This window comes from Tursiops truncatus, chromosome 17, assembly GCF_011762595.2.
Source record: "Tursiops truncatus isolate mTurTru1 chromosome 17, mTurTru1.mat.Y, whole genome shotgun sequence".
Lineage (NCBI taxonomy): Eukaryota > Metazoa > Chordata > Mammalia > Artiodactyla > Delphinidae > Tursiops > Tursiops truncatus.
Genome location: NC_047050.1, coordinates 70,295,760 through 70,313,077, shown reverse-complemented (window position 1 = coordinate 70,313,077; position 17,318 = coordinate 70,295,760). Strand labels below are relative to the sequence as shown.

The 17,318-nt window shown below is 50.5% G+C and overlaps 1 protein-coding gene across 2 annotated transcripts in view; it reads left to right on the top strand.

Moving 5' to 3' along the window:
• The window catches only part of NDRG1 (N-myc downstream regulated 1), a 54,811-nt gene extending 40,951 nt beyond the window's left edge, over nucleotides 1–13,860 (top strand). Inside the window, exons 10-16 of one of the 2 annotated variants that reach the window (XM_033842894.2) lie at nucleotides 1,092–1,195; nucleotides 2,751–2,807; nucleotides 3,637–3,688; nucleotides 4,915–4,962; nucleotides 6,064–6,099; nucleotides 9,090–9,141; nucleotides 12,038–13,860. In XM_033842894.2, coding sequence (XP_033698785.1) covers nucleotides 1,092–1,195; nucleotides 2,751–2,807; nucleotides 3,637–3,688; nucleotides 4,915–4,962; nucleotides 6,064–6,099; nucleotides 9,090–9,141; nucleotides 12,038–12,219 — 531 coding nt within the window. In that variant the 3' untranslated portion in view covers nucleotides 12,220–13,860. Of the gene's footprint in view, nucleotides 1–1,091; nucleotides 1,196–2,750; nucleotides 2,808–3,636; nucleotides 3,689–4,914; nucleotides 4,963–6,063; nucleotides 6,100–9,089; nucleotides 9,142–9,621; nucleotides 11,655–12,037 lie in introns of those variants that run through there. The other variant, XM_073794780.1, reaches the window with a different exon arrangement.
• The last annotated feature ends 3,458 nt before the right edge of the window (nucleotides 13,861–17,318 follow it).

Sequence of the window (17,318 nt, the reverse complement as noted above, 5' to 3'; positions counted from 1 at the left end):
ACGGTTTGCAATACATTTTCTCCACCCTGAGTGTATAATCTGAATCTGACAGCAATATGGGAAAGATCGGAGCCAGCATCTGTGTTTTCCTGGAAGAGGGGTGTCAAGTATAGAGTAAGAACTTTGCCTGACTGTACCCCAAATTACCTGGGGTATATGTTGGTACCCCCGAGTTGCTGCAGCTGTGTTTCCATCTGTAACCCCAGCACAATTCCTCGGACTATTTTTTTCCTGATGTTTTTTGGGGAAAAGCTGGTCTCTTTGTTGCTTCAGTGACCGTGGACTGTCTTGACACAGCTCAGGGAGACACTGGGCCCCCTTTTCTCCCTCTCGCTCCTGATCTGGTTGTTGTCAATCACATCAGACCCTTTCGTGAAAACTGTAGCATCCGCTGTTGCACAAATGAGAAACAGAGCAAGCTCATAACTTGTTTGTTTGTCCCAACTCACATTCAGAAAGGAACCAGGGAGAGGGAAGGCTGAGGCCAGCCTTCTGCAAGGGTCTGGTTGGCCCTCCTGGAAATCAACATTGCCCTTCATTCCGGCAACTTCCTGTTGCATGAGTTGGTTTTGTTTTGCAAACATGAAAAACTTCTTTTCACCTCTCCCCATTAAAAAGAAAATAATAGTAATTGCTAACAGTCGCCTCCATGCTTACTCTTGACAGTGGGCTTTCCAGAGTGGCCAACCTCTGATAAATCCTACAATTTGATGAAGGCGGGTAACGTCATCCCCACTCTTTTTTTTAAAAGGGAGCTGAGGCTCAGAGAGGTGAAGCACTCGCCCAATTAAGGGGCAGTGACGGAGCCGAGAGGACCGACTTCAGATCAAAACTCCTGAAGTCTGAGCCCAGCAGGGCGTGCTAGCCCCCCAGCTTTGCGTTCGCTCTGCTCCCAGCTGATATCCAGACACCAGTCTGCATCTGGGTGCGGCTCCCGCTTTCCTGAAGGTTCCCTCAGGCTCCACAGCAGGCTCGTGGAATAGGCATTACTGCCTTCACGACGTAGCTGGATAACCTGAAGGATGGTGAGGGTAGTGACCGGCCCGTGGCCGCAGTTCCCACGAACGACATTCTCCCCTCTGTCAATGCAGGAGGAAATGCAGAATAACGTGGAGGTGGTCCACACCTGCCGCCAGCACATCGTGAACGACATGAACCCCGGCAACCTGCACCTGTTCATCAACGTCTACAACAGGTACCAGGATGCCGCTGGGCCACACGATGGCCACTTGTCAGGCTCCTTTTGTAGTTCCGGGACGAACATGGGGCAAGAGAGGAGGGATTATAAAATTAATATAAGATGCAGCCCCTGAGCAAATAGATGAACAGAACAAGGGTGCCCAGTAAGGGCCCCTGGGAAGTCAGGTGCCTCCTGGAGTTTTGAGTGCTTTGCAAGGAGCAAACTGAACTTCTACTCCAGACCACCAGGGGCACACGCACGAGTGGGAACAGTCACATCGCAAAGGGTTTGCGTCCACGCCTGTGCCAACGCTGACCCTAAGGAAGGTCCGGGTGTGGGGAGAGCCGAGAGGGAGGCAGCAAAGCCCTAGGGGAGGACGGGAAGAATCCAGGGAGGCTGCTGGGAGGCGAAGGAGTCACTCCAAGGATAAGGACACACGAGCATGGTCTTTGGCGAGGGCGCAGCCCTCTTAAGGATACCTGAGTGCTGGTCTGGGGCTCAGCTAGGGGAGGGGACAGCTCGGGGCCCCTGGGAGCAGCCAGGGGTTCTGGAATCTCCAGGGAACTCAGCCTGCAGCTCCCACAGAGGGGGCAGGAATAAGCCTCCTGGGCTCTGTGTCTCTCACATGTTAATAACTTGGCTTCACGAAGGGCATTTGTGTCCCTTTCCTCTTACCCTCCACCCAGCCTCTCAGTGCAGGGGTGACTGGTAATGGCCCCAGCGTGTAACCAAAGACACGGAGGCTGAGTGCTCATTTATTCAGCAAGCGCTAAGTGAGAACTGGAGAGGGCAGGCTTTCAGCTGGGTAGTGGGCACCCAGAGGAGACGAGCAACAACCCCTCGCTGCCCCACATGCTGCAGGGACGAACTGGTGCCTCTGAAAAACCCTATGATGAGGGTGCTCTCACCGTCATTTCCTGCTGAGGAAGTGAAGGCACAGAGAGGTTCGGCATCCTGCCCAAGGTCACACAGCTAGGAAGCAGAGGAGCGTGATTTGAATGCAGCCGGGCTGGGTCCGGGCTGTGAGCCGGGAAAGGGTGTCTCATGGTGGGAGCTGCCAGGCAGGGAGAGGCTGGTGTCCGTCTGCAGGGGAGAGTAATAGAGCCACACTGGGTACAGTGGGAGACCATGGGAGGGTTTAAAACGAGGGAGTGAAAGGATCAGGTCTGAGTTCTAAAGAGTTGGTTTGGTTACTATGTAGAGGACTCAGAGTTGGGAGCGAGAGTGAGAGTGAGGCTAAGAGAAGAACCTGGACACCATTTGGGAGGTAGAGGCTCCTACGAGGGGGGATGGGAAGCAGGGACCTTCTGTAGAGGAGGGTGCGATTTGTATATAAAAGGAAAAAAGCACCTGGGGGACAATGAGGTGGGATTCGTGAGTCCCGCTGTCTCTGAAGCCACCTCTATGGACCCAGAGAGGCTGGGGTGGGACCTGACACAGCTTGGGATGTAGGTGGGTATTTGCCAGAGCGGCCAGTGCAGGAGCTCCTGGGATTGGCTCGGTGGGAGGGGCTTCCTCCAGGGGAGGGTCTGCTGATGTACAGGTATGTTTGTTTGTTGTTTGTCCGTAGCCGGCGGGACCTGGAGATTGAGCGACCGATGCCCGGAACCCACACGGTCACCCTGCAGTGAGTTGCCCTTCTCTCCTGCACCGTCTCTTTAGCTGTGCTTACCGTTGCCAGCAGCACCTCAGTTCTGAGTTTGGCAGGACTGCCCCCCTTGTGCTAGGACAGCCCAGTCAGCGAGAACTGCGTGGATCCTGCCCAGGGCTTGAGCACAGCCCAGCCTCACTGGTCTTCCCCTTGTGCAGGAATTTGGTTTGTAGGGTGTCCCTGAGAGCTGTGGGGGGAGCCTTGGACCTCCAACAAGGAATGCTAATAACCACAGCGGGACAGAATTTATGAAGCACCTATGCTATGCCCAATGCTGTGTGAGGCTTTGCTTCACAGAGCCTGGAGATGAATAAGACATAGGACCCACCCTGAAGTGCTCTATAGAGCTAGAAGGAAAAGACAGTTGTGGGTGCAGCCACCTGGATTCCAATAGTAACAACTATGTCTTTTTATAGTTCCTTAAGTGAACCATATTATTTGACACCTGAACTTCGCACATGCCATTTTCTCTGTCAGGCATGTCGTTTGCATCTCTGTTTTTGATTGCTGGCAAAGTCCTACTCATCCTTCCCTGCGGAGAGGGTGCTTGAAAATAAAACATCAGGGCATAGAAATTCTCTGGCTGAAATTCATACTAAGGTGTAAATGACTACTAACCCGTTTTTCCCTAAGAATAAAGCAGAGGATAGAGAATGAAGGTAGTAAAAAGAGCCAAAGGTACTGGGGAAAACAAAGTCAATCTTTTTTTTTTTTTTAGAATTCTGGCCCCAGCCTGGCAGGGCTGGGAGCATGAGAATCTCTCAGTGAACCTTGTGTTAACTCCCCCTTGTCTCCCTGCCCCCAGGTGTCCTGCTTTGTTGGTGGTTGGGGACAGTTCTCCTGCTGTGGACGCTGTGGTATGTAGAAATCAACCACTGGTTTCTGTGCTTAACTCAATGGTCCAATTTTAGTTACCTTGGTATGAAGTCTCCCTGCCCACCCTCTTCCCCTCCTCTGCTCCCCATCAGGGCAAGTGACATCTTCTAGATGCCATATTGGCCTTTGGTCAGAGGGTCCAGCCACCAGCCTCCTTCCCTGGTGACTGCCAGCCCTAGTTGCTTGGCAGTGGGGCCTCTGTCTCCTCTCCCAGGCCCCCTCACCTGCCTCCCATTGGCTTGTTTATACGGGCGTGTTTCCGCTTGGCTTCCTGGCTAGGAGACTGTCTGCGTGTTTGGGAATCAGGTGGAGCTTTCAGACCTGGTTGGAGCCTGATCCGTCTGGTGGGGCAGACAGGCATCTGGGGGGCGGGGCTTAGGAAAGGTTTTCTGGCTCGTTTCACCCCTTAATTCCCACCTGTGATGTGGTGGAGGCAAAACAGGACTCCATCTTTCCAACACCCCCATAGCCGAGGACACGGGAGACTTGGGGGCTAGTGGGCAGAGTCCTAGAGTAGTGACATGCCTTGTGCAGTAGGCTAGAGCAGGGTCAGCAAATGTTCATTTAGTAGAGACCTGGGGAATCCAAATGAACCATGAATTACTTGCAATCTAGTCCACTGGACATAATCATAAGATGCATCGATAAGGATATATTCTTTACATTAAGGGAGGTGATAATTCTACCATAGGCATTTTGAACATCACACGTTACGGGCGGGTATTTTGCCCACTTCTAGATGCACTTTTAAGAGGGTCATTGACAAACTGAAGAAAGAAACCATCCTGGTGGGTATGATTTCATTTGAAGAATGGTTGTTGGGACTGGGGTTGTTGAATCTGAAGAATTACTGGCAGCAGCTGGTGAAACAAGCCCATTCGTTTAGTAGCCGTTTCTGGAGCACCTTCTACATTTTAGCTCATCTTCACAACAGCCCTTTGAAAAAGATATTATCCCCATTTTATTGATGAGGAAACTGAGGCTCAAAGAAGTTAAGTAACTTGTCCAAGGTCACATAGCTAGTGATGGTAGGGCTGGAATTTAAAGCCACATCTGTTGAATCCCAAAGCCCACATTCTTTCTTCCATGACCGTAGGAATACTGGAGCTCCTGGTGATGGTGGCAGGGTGGCAGGGAGAGGGGGAAAATTTATGACTTTGGCTCCAGGTAGACAATTTGCAAATTTCTTCTCCCTCCTCTTGTCTAGGTGGAGTGCAACTCGAAACTGGACCCAACGAAGACCACTCTTCTCAAGGTACAGGGAAAATGATGGAGGGTTACATTTGTTCTCTCAGAAATCCCTAAGTTTCCTGCAAACTTGAGTTGTGCCTGATTATGGCAAAGCTGGTGGTCAGAAATCACAGAAATGGTGAATTAATGTGTCTGTTCACAAACATCTATTGGGTGCTGGCTGGTAACCCAAGGCTGCAAAGATGAGGGGATCCCTCTCTGGTACCCCAGGAGTTTACGGGCTGCCGGCCGTGGTGCTCTGAAGAGGGATGGATAGGAATTGTGTGGGTGGGGCCTGATTCTAGACAGACTGTCCCCACTGCACCCCCCTGCCCTGCTGAACGGGCCCCTGGAGTTCTGTCGCTGCATTCCCGTTGGGCTGAAGGCTGCCCCAAGTTAGCTGACCTTGAGGCTAGCCCTTGGGATTTAGTCTTGAGACTCTGGGCTGTAGGCTGGCCACAGCCCCACTCAGTCTCACCGAGACCTTCCAGTCCTATTTCCCCATCCTCACCTCGCTGCCCAAGTGCTCCAGAACCCTGGGCTTTGGATAAGTATTCACACATGCCTGGAATGGCTTTAAGCAGTGATGATGGCTTTGGGTTTGGTGATTTACTAGCAACTCTGGAAATTATAGCATTTACCAAGCGTGGCCAACCAGGAGCCCCGTCAGGCCTGAAGCCTTGAATCCTGCAGTTTCCTTCTGAGGGGTCTTTAAAGAGATTGTGTGTCCAGGGCCTCGTGCAGTGAATGCTTTCCGGTCAGACAGACCCTGGCGAGAACTTTGCAAGTTCCTCAAGTTCTCTCTGGCCCAGTTTCTGCCTCTAAAGTGGGACAGTCGTCCCTTCCAGGGTTTTGGGGGAGCAGAAAAATCATCTACGGGGCCTAGCACAGCGCCCGGCCTGTTGGAAGCTGCAAGTAATGGTTAACGCCGAGACGGATGGTAACCAAAGCAGGCGCGCCAGGTGAGGTGGGTGTTTCCCCACCTGTAACATGTCCAGGCCCCCCTCAGCAAGGCAGGCCCGGGGCAGGGCAGCGGGCAGAGTGGGTGCCCGTTTGGAGCTGGTCCACAGAGCCGGCATCCCCTCCACGTGAGGCCTTTGGCACTAACCAGCTTTCTTTCTCCCAGATGGCGGATTGTGGCGGCCTCCCACAGATCTCCCAGGTGAGTTACACCTGTCCCCGCTCCCCAGGTGGAGGGCATGTGCCTCTGGGACCCGTTACCCCCCTTTCCCTCACTGCCTGCTGGCCGCCCACCTTGCTGCTACATCTGATGACACATTTGGACCTGCTACCGTTTATAAAAGGTGCTTGCATGTCAGGACTTGCTTGGTCGTCCCCCAGAAGCCCCTGTGGAGTAGTTGATGCTGGCGTTCACAGGGGTGAAGGGATTTGCCAAGTGGACACAGCTTGGCAGTCATGCATCAGAATCTAGGTGTGTCTGACCCCAAAGACCACAGGCTTCCGCTGGAGCCACAGGCTCCTGGAGCCCAGGGGCAAAGCAGGGAGCGCAGAGAGGAGCTGAACCAAAGGGTGTGTTTCTGTGTGTGTGTGTGTGTGTGTTTCTGTGTTTGTGTGTGTGTGTGTGTGTGTGTGTGTCTGTGTGTGTGCATGCACATGGGTATATGTGTGTGTGTGCGTGTGTATGCATGTATGCATATGTGTGTATGTGTGTGTATGCATGTATGCATATGTGTGTGTGCGTGTATGCATGTATGCATATGTGCGTATGCACGTATAAACATATCAATCATTGTACTGTGTTTGCAGCACAATAACTGTCCCCTCCAAGTCTCCACCCATAAATACCACCCCCCAACCTAACAAGTGAATGAATTTTTTATCTCTTCTTATAATTTTCTATCAGTACAGTTTTGCACTCTATCTTACTATGAAATATTTTGTGCATTTTGGGTTGTCTTTTCCACCAAACTGTCCCCTAACCTTCTTTCTCCCTCCAGTCCTGAAAGGGACTTCAGAGCTTCGGTAATCCAGCGATTTCTCAATCGGATGTGTGCCTTTTTCTAGCTCTAGGTGCCCCCCCAGTCCTGACAAGTCCCGCTGAGCTCCCTGGGAGCCTCCCTTGCAGAGTGAGCGGCACAAGTGGCCTCGGGTGGCTCTCTTAACTTCTGTTTCCAGTGTCTCTCTCTGCTCCCACTGGCAAAGAACAAAATATTTTCAGCTTTTTATCTGCTGTTGTGTTTTGCCCAGTTGATAGCTGGAGTAGCCAGAGAAGGATGGGATGTCTCAGTTTCTAGAGGGAACAGATGGCTTTCCAGTAGAGCCCTGCTTGGATGTAAACAGGATTAATACCTGCACACTAGTGACTAGTTCATCCACCCAGCCCGCTTGACACTGCTACTGAGACAGTGCAGCAAAAGTTGGCTGCAGAGAAGGGGCGCCATTTTTCTTTCCACCTATACTTCCTTCCTCCCTTTATTCCTTTCTCTACTTGAAATGAGAGAAATCTAACTCTATCCTTAGTGAAAACACGTTTTATATGTCATGGCAGGAGCTGAGCTAGCCCAGGCTCCCAGGAGAGCAGCCCAATGAGGACCAGTAACTGTGTAATCCCTCCTCCTCCTGCCCTTGCAAGTTGGGTGTGTTTTTACAAAGGGCGTTCCCATCCTTCATTCCATTCAATCCTTGCAACAGTCTTTAGAGGAAGGAAGAGCATGCATTCTATCACAGTCACAGAAGGGAAACTGAGGCTAACAGATGGGAGAGATTGCCCTTGGTTACCCAGGGGAGCCGAGTTTGGGCCCAGATATTCTCCTTTCCAAGCCTGTCCTCTTGTTTCTGTCCGCCATGTTGAACACAGATGTCCCTGCAACTCTCGTCCCCTTCTTACAATCATCACGTGACCCCCAGAGGCCAATTGCAGCACAGGCTCTTCTTTAAATGTCATTTGGCTCTTTGAGAACAGCGGCAGGAGCTGGTGGAGGTGGGCAGGGACACTCCCTCCCCGATGACTGCTCACCAGTGAAATGAGAGGGTGTGAGAATAGACCCAGGACATTGCATTTAAGAGTTGGAATTAGGGCTTCCCTGGTGGCGCAGTGGTTGAGAGTCCGCCTGCCAATGCAGGGGACACCGGTTCGTGCCCTGGTCCGGGAAGATCCCACATGCCGCGGAGCGGCTGGGCCCGTGAGCCATAGCTGCTGAGACTGTGCGTCCGGAGCCTGTGCTCCGCAACGGGAGAGGCCACAACAGTGAGAGGCCCGTGTACCACCAAAAAAAAAAAAAAAAAAAAAAAGAGTTGGAATTAATTAGCCTGCGAATATGGCCTTCACCTCCCGTTTAGATTAAATTTTTGAGTGTAATTGGTAGAACTGGGTGTGTTCTCAGCATTCCCAACTCATTTTACTTAAAGTAGCCCAGTCGATTGATTTGTCTGTCCACCTATCCATCTATCCATCCATCCATTCATCCATTCATCTATTCTTCCTTCTTTGACCATCTTTTTCTTTCCTTCCATCCATACAGCCTCTCTTTTCATTAATCTATCCATCATCCTTCCTTCCTTTTTCCCTTCCTTCCTTCCTTCTTTCCATCGATCTTTTTTCGTTTTCATCTATCCATTTATCCACCATCCTTTCATCCAGCCAGCCAGCCAGCCAGCCTGCTACTGAGGCTGAGAGTAAACTGTTATGGGGTTTGGAAAGCCCTGGGTTAATATACAAGACCACTGATTAATCATAAGACCTTGGACGGATTATTTATCTCTCCAAGTCTGCTCAGCTGTGAAACATATATGAAGATGGTACTAACCTCATAAGGCCGTTGTCGGGAAGATGAGATAATGCTGCAAAGCCCTTAGCACAGTGAGTGGCTATTACATTCTAGACCCTGAGTTGGACACATCACTTTATCCAATGATGTCTTCTTTAGAGAAGCCCTCAGGAGTAGGTGTGGCACTCTGCCCATATTTTAGAGGTGAGAAAACTGGCTCAAACAGGTCATGTAACTTCTGGTCAAAGCTAATTTTGGTCTCCATAAGTATCCCATAGTCTTTCCTTTCCTTTCGTGTTTTGTCCTATCCACCCGAGGTGGCCTTCTGTCTTGGGCCAAGCTCTTTAACGAAGGTGACCACAGGCACGGCTGCATGATCTGGACCTCTGGTGACTGACAGCACTTCCCCTCTTTTCTCTTGCAGCCGGCCAAGCTTGCCGAGGCCTTCAAGTACTTCGTGCAGGGCATGGGATACAGTGAGTATGGCCTTTCCTGGCAGGCGGTGGGTTGAAGGGCAGCTGTGGGAACTGGAACCAGGTTGGGATGAGTACAGTATTCTGTATCACCTTGGCCAGCTTCAGCCTTTTTGCAAACTGGGCAGGTCAGGGAAGAAGTATTTAGGTGTGTGGAGGATGGGCCCCAGGGCAGGGGTTCCAGTGTCTCCTCATACCACAGTGCCTCATTCTCCCTCCATTGTTGAACAGAAGCTGCTTCACACCAGGGAATGTTTTAAGGTTTAGGTGAGGATTATCCCTTGAGCACCAAGAAGACAACAAACAATGAGACCATGAAAATCTTTTAAATTTTGGTTACATTCTTTCTAAGAGACTTGCAGTGATGATGGCGATGCTGGTAAAATGGCAATGATGATGATGATGATGATGGTGGTGGTGGTGGTGGTGGTGGTGATGAAAGATTAATAAATCCTTTATTTTTTTCTTCTTTAATCATCACAGTAATCCTAGGAGATACTCTTATCCTCATTTACAAATGACGAAACTGAGGCTTTGAGAGATTAAGTAAGGAGCAGAGTGGGGATCTGCGAAAGTTCTTTGAAAACTGTAAAGCTCTGAACAAGTGGGTGATAAAGCCACTTACATTCAAGACAGAGCATGTCTTTGCTAAATCATTAGATGTGGGAATTGAAGGATAAATAGAAGCACAATTAAAGAACTTGGAGCTTCTCGCGTTATGATTATCGTTTATTTACAGACATTTATTCACAGACACATTTTCAGAAATGCGGTCCCATGACCAGGACAGACAACACCAAGTGTAAGCACACTGCTGGGCAGCAGCCACCGTTGGTATATGTTGGTGTGTCGGCCACGGTTCCGGCCCCGGTGTGGTTCTTTGGGTTCTTTGTCTGCTGCCTGGAATTATAATTCATGTGCCCACCTTCACAAGGAAGTCTGAGCGTCTCATCACTCCCCCGTCCTTTTTTTTTGCTGAGGCTTAAACCGTTTGCTCATTTAAAATAGTAATGTTATGTTTGGTCAACTGACTGCAATGCAGTCTAAGGTTGGCCTCAGCCGTCCTTAGTTTCTGGAGTGACTGAGAGTGGACGAGCCTGATTTACATGCTTCGGACAGGATCCCTGTCCCAACGTGCCCTCTTCCAACAGAAAACATCTGCTCGTGGGTCTCCTGCCTTTCCAGCCTCTCTCCCTCCGAGGAAATGTGCAGGCAAAGGCAGTAACTGGAGAAGGCCTTCATTTACCTTGCAGCCATGAATTGCAACTCGTTTGTCTTGGACCTGCCCTGGGTTTAGATTTCTGCTTTGAAAGTGCATTCTGGGGAGAAAGGCAGGCCTTGTTTCCCCCCCCCCCCACATAAGCTTCTATTTCCAGAAAGCTGAAGCATCCTGCAGGTCGTAGGGAGAGACAGCAGAGCGAGCTGGAGGCATCAACTAAAGACAGAGTAGTCATTCATTTACTGAGTGTCTGCTCACAGCAGTGGGCAGAATGATGAGCCCCCAGCACCCATGACACCATGCTAGGGTCACCAGAGCCCCGCAAGGTCAGTAAGCCCCCAGATCTGGGGTCAAGAAACAGGGGCTCAGAGAGAATATGTGAGCAACAGATATAGGACTGATCCCAATTTTTCTCCAGATTCAGCAACTAGCTCTGTAAGAAGAGGATTCGGTACAGCAAGAATGAATTCTGTCTGTGGGTGTCTGCCACAGAAAGCCAACACCTGTGCCCACTGAGTGAACAGTGTAGCCCTTACATGCCTCTGTATTTATCAGCTGCCTCAGTGTGTGATATCCATTATTCAGTATGGCCTTGGCAATGACGCTTCAGTCGGGTGGTGTAGTAGTTTCCCAGGGCTGCCATAACAAATCCCCACAAACTGGGTGGCCTGGAACAACAGAAATTTATTCTCTCACGGTGCTACAGTTCTAGAGGCTAGAAGTCCAAAATCAAGATGTGGGCAGGGTCACGCTCCCTCCAGAGATTCTAAGAAGAATCCTTCCTTGCCTTGTCCCAGCTGCTGGTGGTTGCCAGCAGTCCTTGGCTTTTAGCTGCATCACTCTGACCTCTGCCCGGTCTTCACATGGCTTCTCCCTGTGTGCACCTGTGTCTCCTCCTCTTAAGAGGAAACCAGCCATGGCATCAGAGTTCACCCCAACCCAGGGTGACCTCATCGTATCTAAATAGATCTGAAAAGACCTTATTTCCAAAGAAGGTTACAGTCTGAGGTGCCGGTGGACGTGAGTTTGGGGGGATGCCATTCCACCCAGTACAGGCGGGGCGATTTTTTGTCTTCATTCCACCTTGTAAGCCACCTGCTGTGTTCAAGGGCATTTTAAATCCTTTGGAAGGGACAGTGCCGTTGATAGCACCTGGGAGCTCGCAGGTTTCCTGGAGGGAGAGACGACAGCTGACCACTCTGTGTGGCCTTGGTTTCCAGTCTGTGGCGTGCGGGGATTAGCCTGGCCAACCTTGAACGTCCTCCCCGCTCTGGTCATTGTTGGCCTTACGGGGTGGTGGGCACACACCCCGGCGCTGCTACCAGGGCGTCAGTGGTAGTATTCCCATTTTATAGGGGGGGCCGGGGGCTCAGAGAGGGACACTCCCAAAGCCCCAGAGCTGGGATTCAAGTAGCAGGTAGCAGACAGAGCTGGGATTCAGACCAGCTGTGGGTTCACGCCGCTGTGGGATCGCAGCCAGTCCTTACTCCACCTGGGTCTTGCGCTCCACCTCTGTGGGCAGAGACAGAAACGATGCGGAGCCCAGCAGCCGGATGGCTGCGAGGATGGACAGGAGCAAAGGTGCCCAGGCGGGTGGGGCGCACAGCAGGCAGCATCCCCGGTGTGCAGGTGCTTCCAGCGCTGGCCCATCCCCTCACGGGTCTCTCTCCTCTCTCGCAGTGCCCTCCGCCAGCATGACGCGCCTGATGAGGTCCCGCACAGCCTCAGGCTCCAGCGTCACGTCCCTGGAGGGCGCCCGCAGCCGCTCCCACACCAGCGAGGGCGCCCGGCTGGACATCGTCCCCAACTCCGGCGGCCCCGGGAGCAGCGCAGGGCCCAACTCCACGGAGGTGTCCTGCTAGGTGGCCTTGGGGACGGCCGCCCCTGGACTCTGGGATCAATCGCTGTAGCTGCCCCTCCTCCGGCCCCTCCCCGCCCCTGCCTGCCAACCACATGTAGCTCGGTATTAATCCAAAGCTTATTTTGTACGAGTGAGCTCTGGTGAGGACAAAGTGAGATTGGGTTTGTGGAGGGCTCCCCTTCCGGCGAGGGCGGGGTGGAGTGGACCAAAGGGAAAGAAGCATCTCAGTGTCCTGTTTCCACTAGCGAGCGGCCTAGAGGCCACTGTCTTACCCTCCCTCAGAGACACCAAACTGCCAAAAACAAGAAACACAGAGCAAACACTTGATCAATCCAAGGCTAGGCTGACCTGAGCATCCTGGCGCGAAGGGACGTTTTGTTGGAAGCCCAGCCCACCTACTTCCTGTTTCCTTTCCAACTAAAGAAAAAACAGACCCAGTTTCTGGAAACCAAACCCCTTCTGATTTGGAGAGGGGGAGAGGGGGGAATGGTGGCGAGCTCTTTTAGCAAAGCCAAACAGGAAGCGGGGAAAGAGGTGGAATTTATGCAGCGGCTCCGAAGTGTTTGGAAGAGCAAATCTCTGTCGTGAACTTGAAGAAGTAGATTTTTAACGTCTGCGCATATATACACTTTTCAGTGCCGATGCCAGAAGCCTGTTTTTCTGGCATTTTTTTAATGGACAACAGAAGCAGGTGACAAAATCTCCCAGTTTTTCAAAGAGACGGTCTTGGCAAACGTTTGGTATCGGGGGTTTGAGGCTTTGATTCTGCTGCCTGCCTCTTCCTCCACGTCACCTACTTCCTACCCCAAATACATGGACGAGTGATCATTTCATTCATGGGGAAGATCGTGCAGATTTGTAGCTGCTGCTTTGAAATGGAGGGCCGTGCCTGGCTCTGCTGCGTCTCCAGGCAGCGGCCGGGGGAGGGGGGCAGGGGCATTGAGGTGGGCTGGTATTTTTGGTTATTAGATGTAAAGGATTCCTCGTGGTTGTGATGGAGTCCAGTGCAGTTGTGATTTCAGTTGATCCCATCTGGTTCCCAGGAACCATGTGTGATTGAGTTAAATCTAGCTTCCAATCTTGGACAACCTGGGTTGAATCTGAACTTGACTGCCAAACATTTCTGACCTGGTGACCTTCCGGGATCTTCAGATAGAACTGTTCGCTCTTGTAGGGGGTGGGGATTCCCTTGGGGAGTGGTGGCCCAGAAGATGCAAGGATTCTGGAATGTGTATTCCATGGGCTTTCCTTCCCTCTCCCGCCTTCCTGCCCCTCTACCCTCTCGCTGAACCGGGTGGCATCACTGACATTTCTGGGCAACGTCAGCGTAGCTGTCGAGTTCCTGTACTACTTACTGCCTTTTGATTTTTACTTTGGCTAACCGTGGATCTTATAGGAAGTTTGATCAGAGTGAAGGGAACATTGTGAGTCAGCCGCCGGGGCCTAGTGGTTACTGGGAGGAATAGTCAAGCCTTCTAGGTAGCTTGGGGGGAATAATGACTCAGTTTACCTGCGACCTACCCCCTGGGAGGCAGAAATGGCTGAATCAGAACAAGAAACTGTTGTGTACAAGTCTTTCCAGAGGAGTTTCTTAATGAGATATTTGTATTTATTTCCAGACCAATAAATTTGTAACTTTGCAGTGGCTTGTGTCCTTTTCCTCCGCCTGAGAGGTCGTGCATTGGGATGGGTCTTTCTTACCTGGGGCTTCCTACCACGTGCCCCTCACCTTTGGAATTCTTTGCTTTACAGCATCCCTGTCCAGTAAAAATATAATACGAACCACAGATGTAACTTCAAATTTTCAAGTAGCCACATTAAAAAAGGTAGACACAAGTGAAATTAACTTTAATAATTTAACCCAACATATCCAAAGTATTATCACTTCAACATAGGATCAATGTAATTATTAAGGTCTCATGCATTCTTTCCTTCCTACTAAGAAATCCAGGGTGTGTTTTACATCCCAGCACATCTCAATTCGGACCAGCCCTGTTTCAAGCGCTCAATAGCTGAATAATACAGTGACAAGGGGATCAAGCTTTTCGACCTGTAATTAGAAGGAAACATCTTTTTCACATTTTATTTTTATTATAGAAAAGCGTGTGGAAAGACCACCCAGTGACAATCCCTGTAATGCTTCTGGCCCTTGTATTTAAAAAAAAAATGTAGACACAACAGGTTTCAGTACCACCTCCCATTTCTATTTAAAATTAGTTTAAAATTTTCAAAACAGTTGCAAAGATAGTACAGAGAGTTTCCATATACCCCACCTCCAGTTTCCCCTATTATTGTTATCATCTCATGATACTGCAGTGCATTGGTCACAGCTGAGAAATCAACATTGATAGATTACTATTAACTAAGCTCCCTACTTTCTTGGGATTTCACTAGTTTTTCCCTGTTGTCCTTTTTCTGTCCCAGGATCCCGTCCAGATACCAGGTTACATTTCGTCATCGTGCCTGCTTTGCTTCCTCTGGCCTGTAAGAGATTCTCAGACTATCCTTGCTTTTGATGACCTTGACGGTTTTGAGAAGCCCTGGTGGGGCATTTTGTAGAATGGCCTTCAATTGAGGTTTGCGTATATGGTTTTCTCATGGTCCAGTTGGGGTTCTGAGTTTTTGGAATGAAGACCCTGGAGGCTCAGTGCCATTCTCATCACCTCGTGCTGTCAGCATGATGGGCCAACGTGATTGAACACGGATGAGGTTGACTTTGATCGCCTGGCTGAGGTCGTGTTTGCCAGGTGTCTCAACTGTTAAGTTACTTTTTCTGCTTTTCCATACTTGTTCTTTTTGTTGGTGGTGGTGGTGTTTTTTTTGCGGTATGCGGGCTTCTCACTGCTGTGGCCTCTCCCGCCGCGGAGCATAGGCTCCGGATGCGCAGGCTCAGCGGCCCCATGGCATGTGGAATCCTCCCGGACCGGGGCACGAACCCGTGTCCCCTGCATCGGCAGGCGGACTCCCAACCACTGCGCCACCAGGGAAGCCCCATACTTGTTCTCTGGAAGCAAGTCCCTAAATGCAGCCCACACTTAACATCCCCCTCCTTTTTAAACAACTATCTTACTGTTTATTATATTGGTTTTTTTCTTCGCGTACCTTGAAGAGTTTCTTAGCATAATTAGCTATAAACACTGTTGCAGCCTGCACCATCATGCAGCAAGTGCCTGGGCAGGGAAGGATGAGGTGACCGTGTGTGGTGTGCCCGTCAGGAAGGGTTTTAACGCATGAAATACAGCACATAACAGTGCAAAAGAAACCACTGATGGTGAAGTGTAGTTCTCCAAATGTTCCGATTGTGTGACGTTTCTTTATTAGTAAGTTAAATAGTGATGTGGAGGCAGGTCTCAATATAATTTCAAGGTAGTGATGAGCATCATAGCAGTTCGAGAAAACTGCCACAACTGTGGTAAGAAAAATACATGTGATTTCAGCTGGTGACATTAGGGTTTGTGGCCCACAATGCCACACTGCAATTAGAGATTAGTAAAAACAAAGATTCGTTTCCCCCCATCCAAGCACACGACCCCTGAATTTAACCCAGGGATTCCTGGTCCGAGGACCCGAGGTTAAGGAGCCCTGCTGTAGATGCAGGAGGAGGAGCGTGTAGGCTCATCCCTATTCTACATTCACAATAAGGGCCTTTTCCGTGACGGATCCTGTGTGAGGGTCAGGAGCAAAGGAAAGGCAGGCACAGAAGAGCCAGCGGGGAATCGCCGTGGCAGTGGGCGCACGTGTGGCGCAGAGACCCCCTGGACCTGCCACGATCAGCTCCCTGGAGCTCAGGCTTCCATCGAGAGAAATGAACCGTTGCAGGTGTTTGCATGTATCAGATGCTATTTAGAGATGGTTTGCCCAGAGGCTGTTTTGCCAGCTGGGGATCTATTTCTGTTTTCCTAGCTGCTTATTTTGGTTTCGATCCCCAGACCCTTGGGTGTCAGCAGCAGCTGGGAGACAAGTGTGCACCAAGACCAACCACGTGCAGGCTCTATAGGGGCAACAGAGGCCCATCTGCCACCTTCCTCATTCCGCTTCTCAGACACCACCTCACTATCGGTCACTGGATGGGTCCCTAGATATAGCTTAAATCCATCTTGGGCTTCTCAGGCTGCATGCAAACCCTTCAACTGTGTTCCACATGGAATCCAAGGGCAGAGGGGAAGCTTGGCCTTATGGGTTTGGAGATGGGTTAGGGAGGGGGCCTAGTGAGCCGATGAGCCTCCTTCTTTCTAAGCACAGATTTCCCTGCATCTCTAAAGCATAAAACGATGGGATCCTTGACCTTCTGGTTCTTGGACCTGGAACTAAATGGGTCTTTGTGTCTTTCAAGGGTAAGAATTGAATGGGACCAGCTTGATTCAAGTGTCCAGCCGCTGTCCAATCAACTATGAGCGTAAGAGCATCTCGAGATAACTGCCACCATTGTGATAATATATGTGATTTCAACTGGTGACGTTACGGTTTGTGGCCCACCTTTAGGTCGGAGATGCTACATTGTAATCAGAGGTTAGTTCACACTACTCCCATCCCCTCCCTCACATACACACGGCAGGATTCCGAGTAGTTGATGCAGCTGTAGCCGGTGAATTGCTATGTGCTTTGCCATTAAACCCACTGACAGCCAAACTCACTGTTGCAGGAAAGGCCCTTCCTCATTCCTGCTCTGAGAAATTTCCTGAACACCCCGCCCTCCCCAGGAAGCACTGACCATGTGACCTCGTGACAAGGGCACCCTGCAGAGAATGCATCACTAATAATAGTAATATGTAGCGTTTATTATAGTTTCTTTTCCCTTTTTATCTTTATCTGCTTCACAGATAAGAAAGCCAAGGCTCACAGAGACGAAATGGCTTGTGCAACGATTTCTAAAATGGATTACGTCCCTCTGGTCTGGAAAACAGTTGGCTGAGAACGTGACTAATGCAGCCACCTACTGCCGTCTTGGGACTGTAGAACATTGGTTAGTTCCTGGGACTAATAAACTGGAGGACCTTGCGGCTTTTACTGCCCATGGGGACATCTGTCCCTCCATTCAGTAGTCCCACCCAGGCGGTGACCAGCCTTTACCGTATCTTTCATCTGGTTCTTAATTCTTCT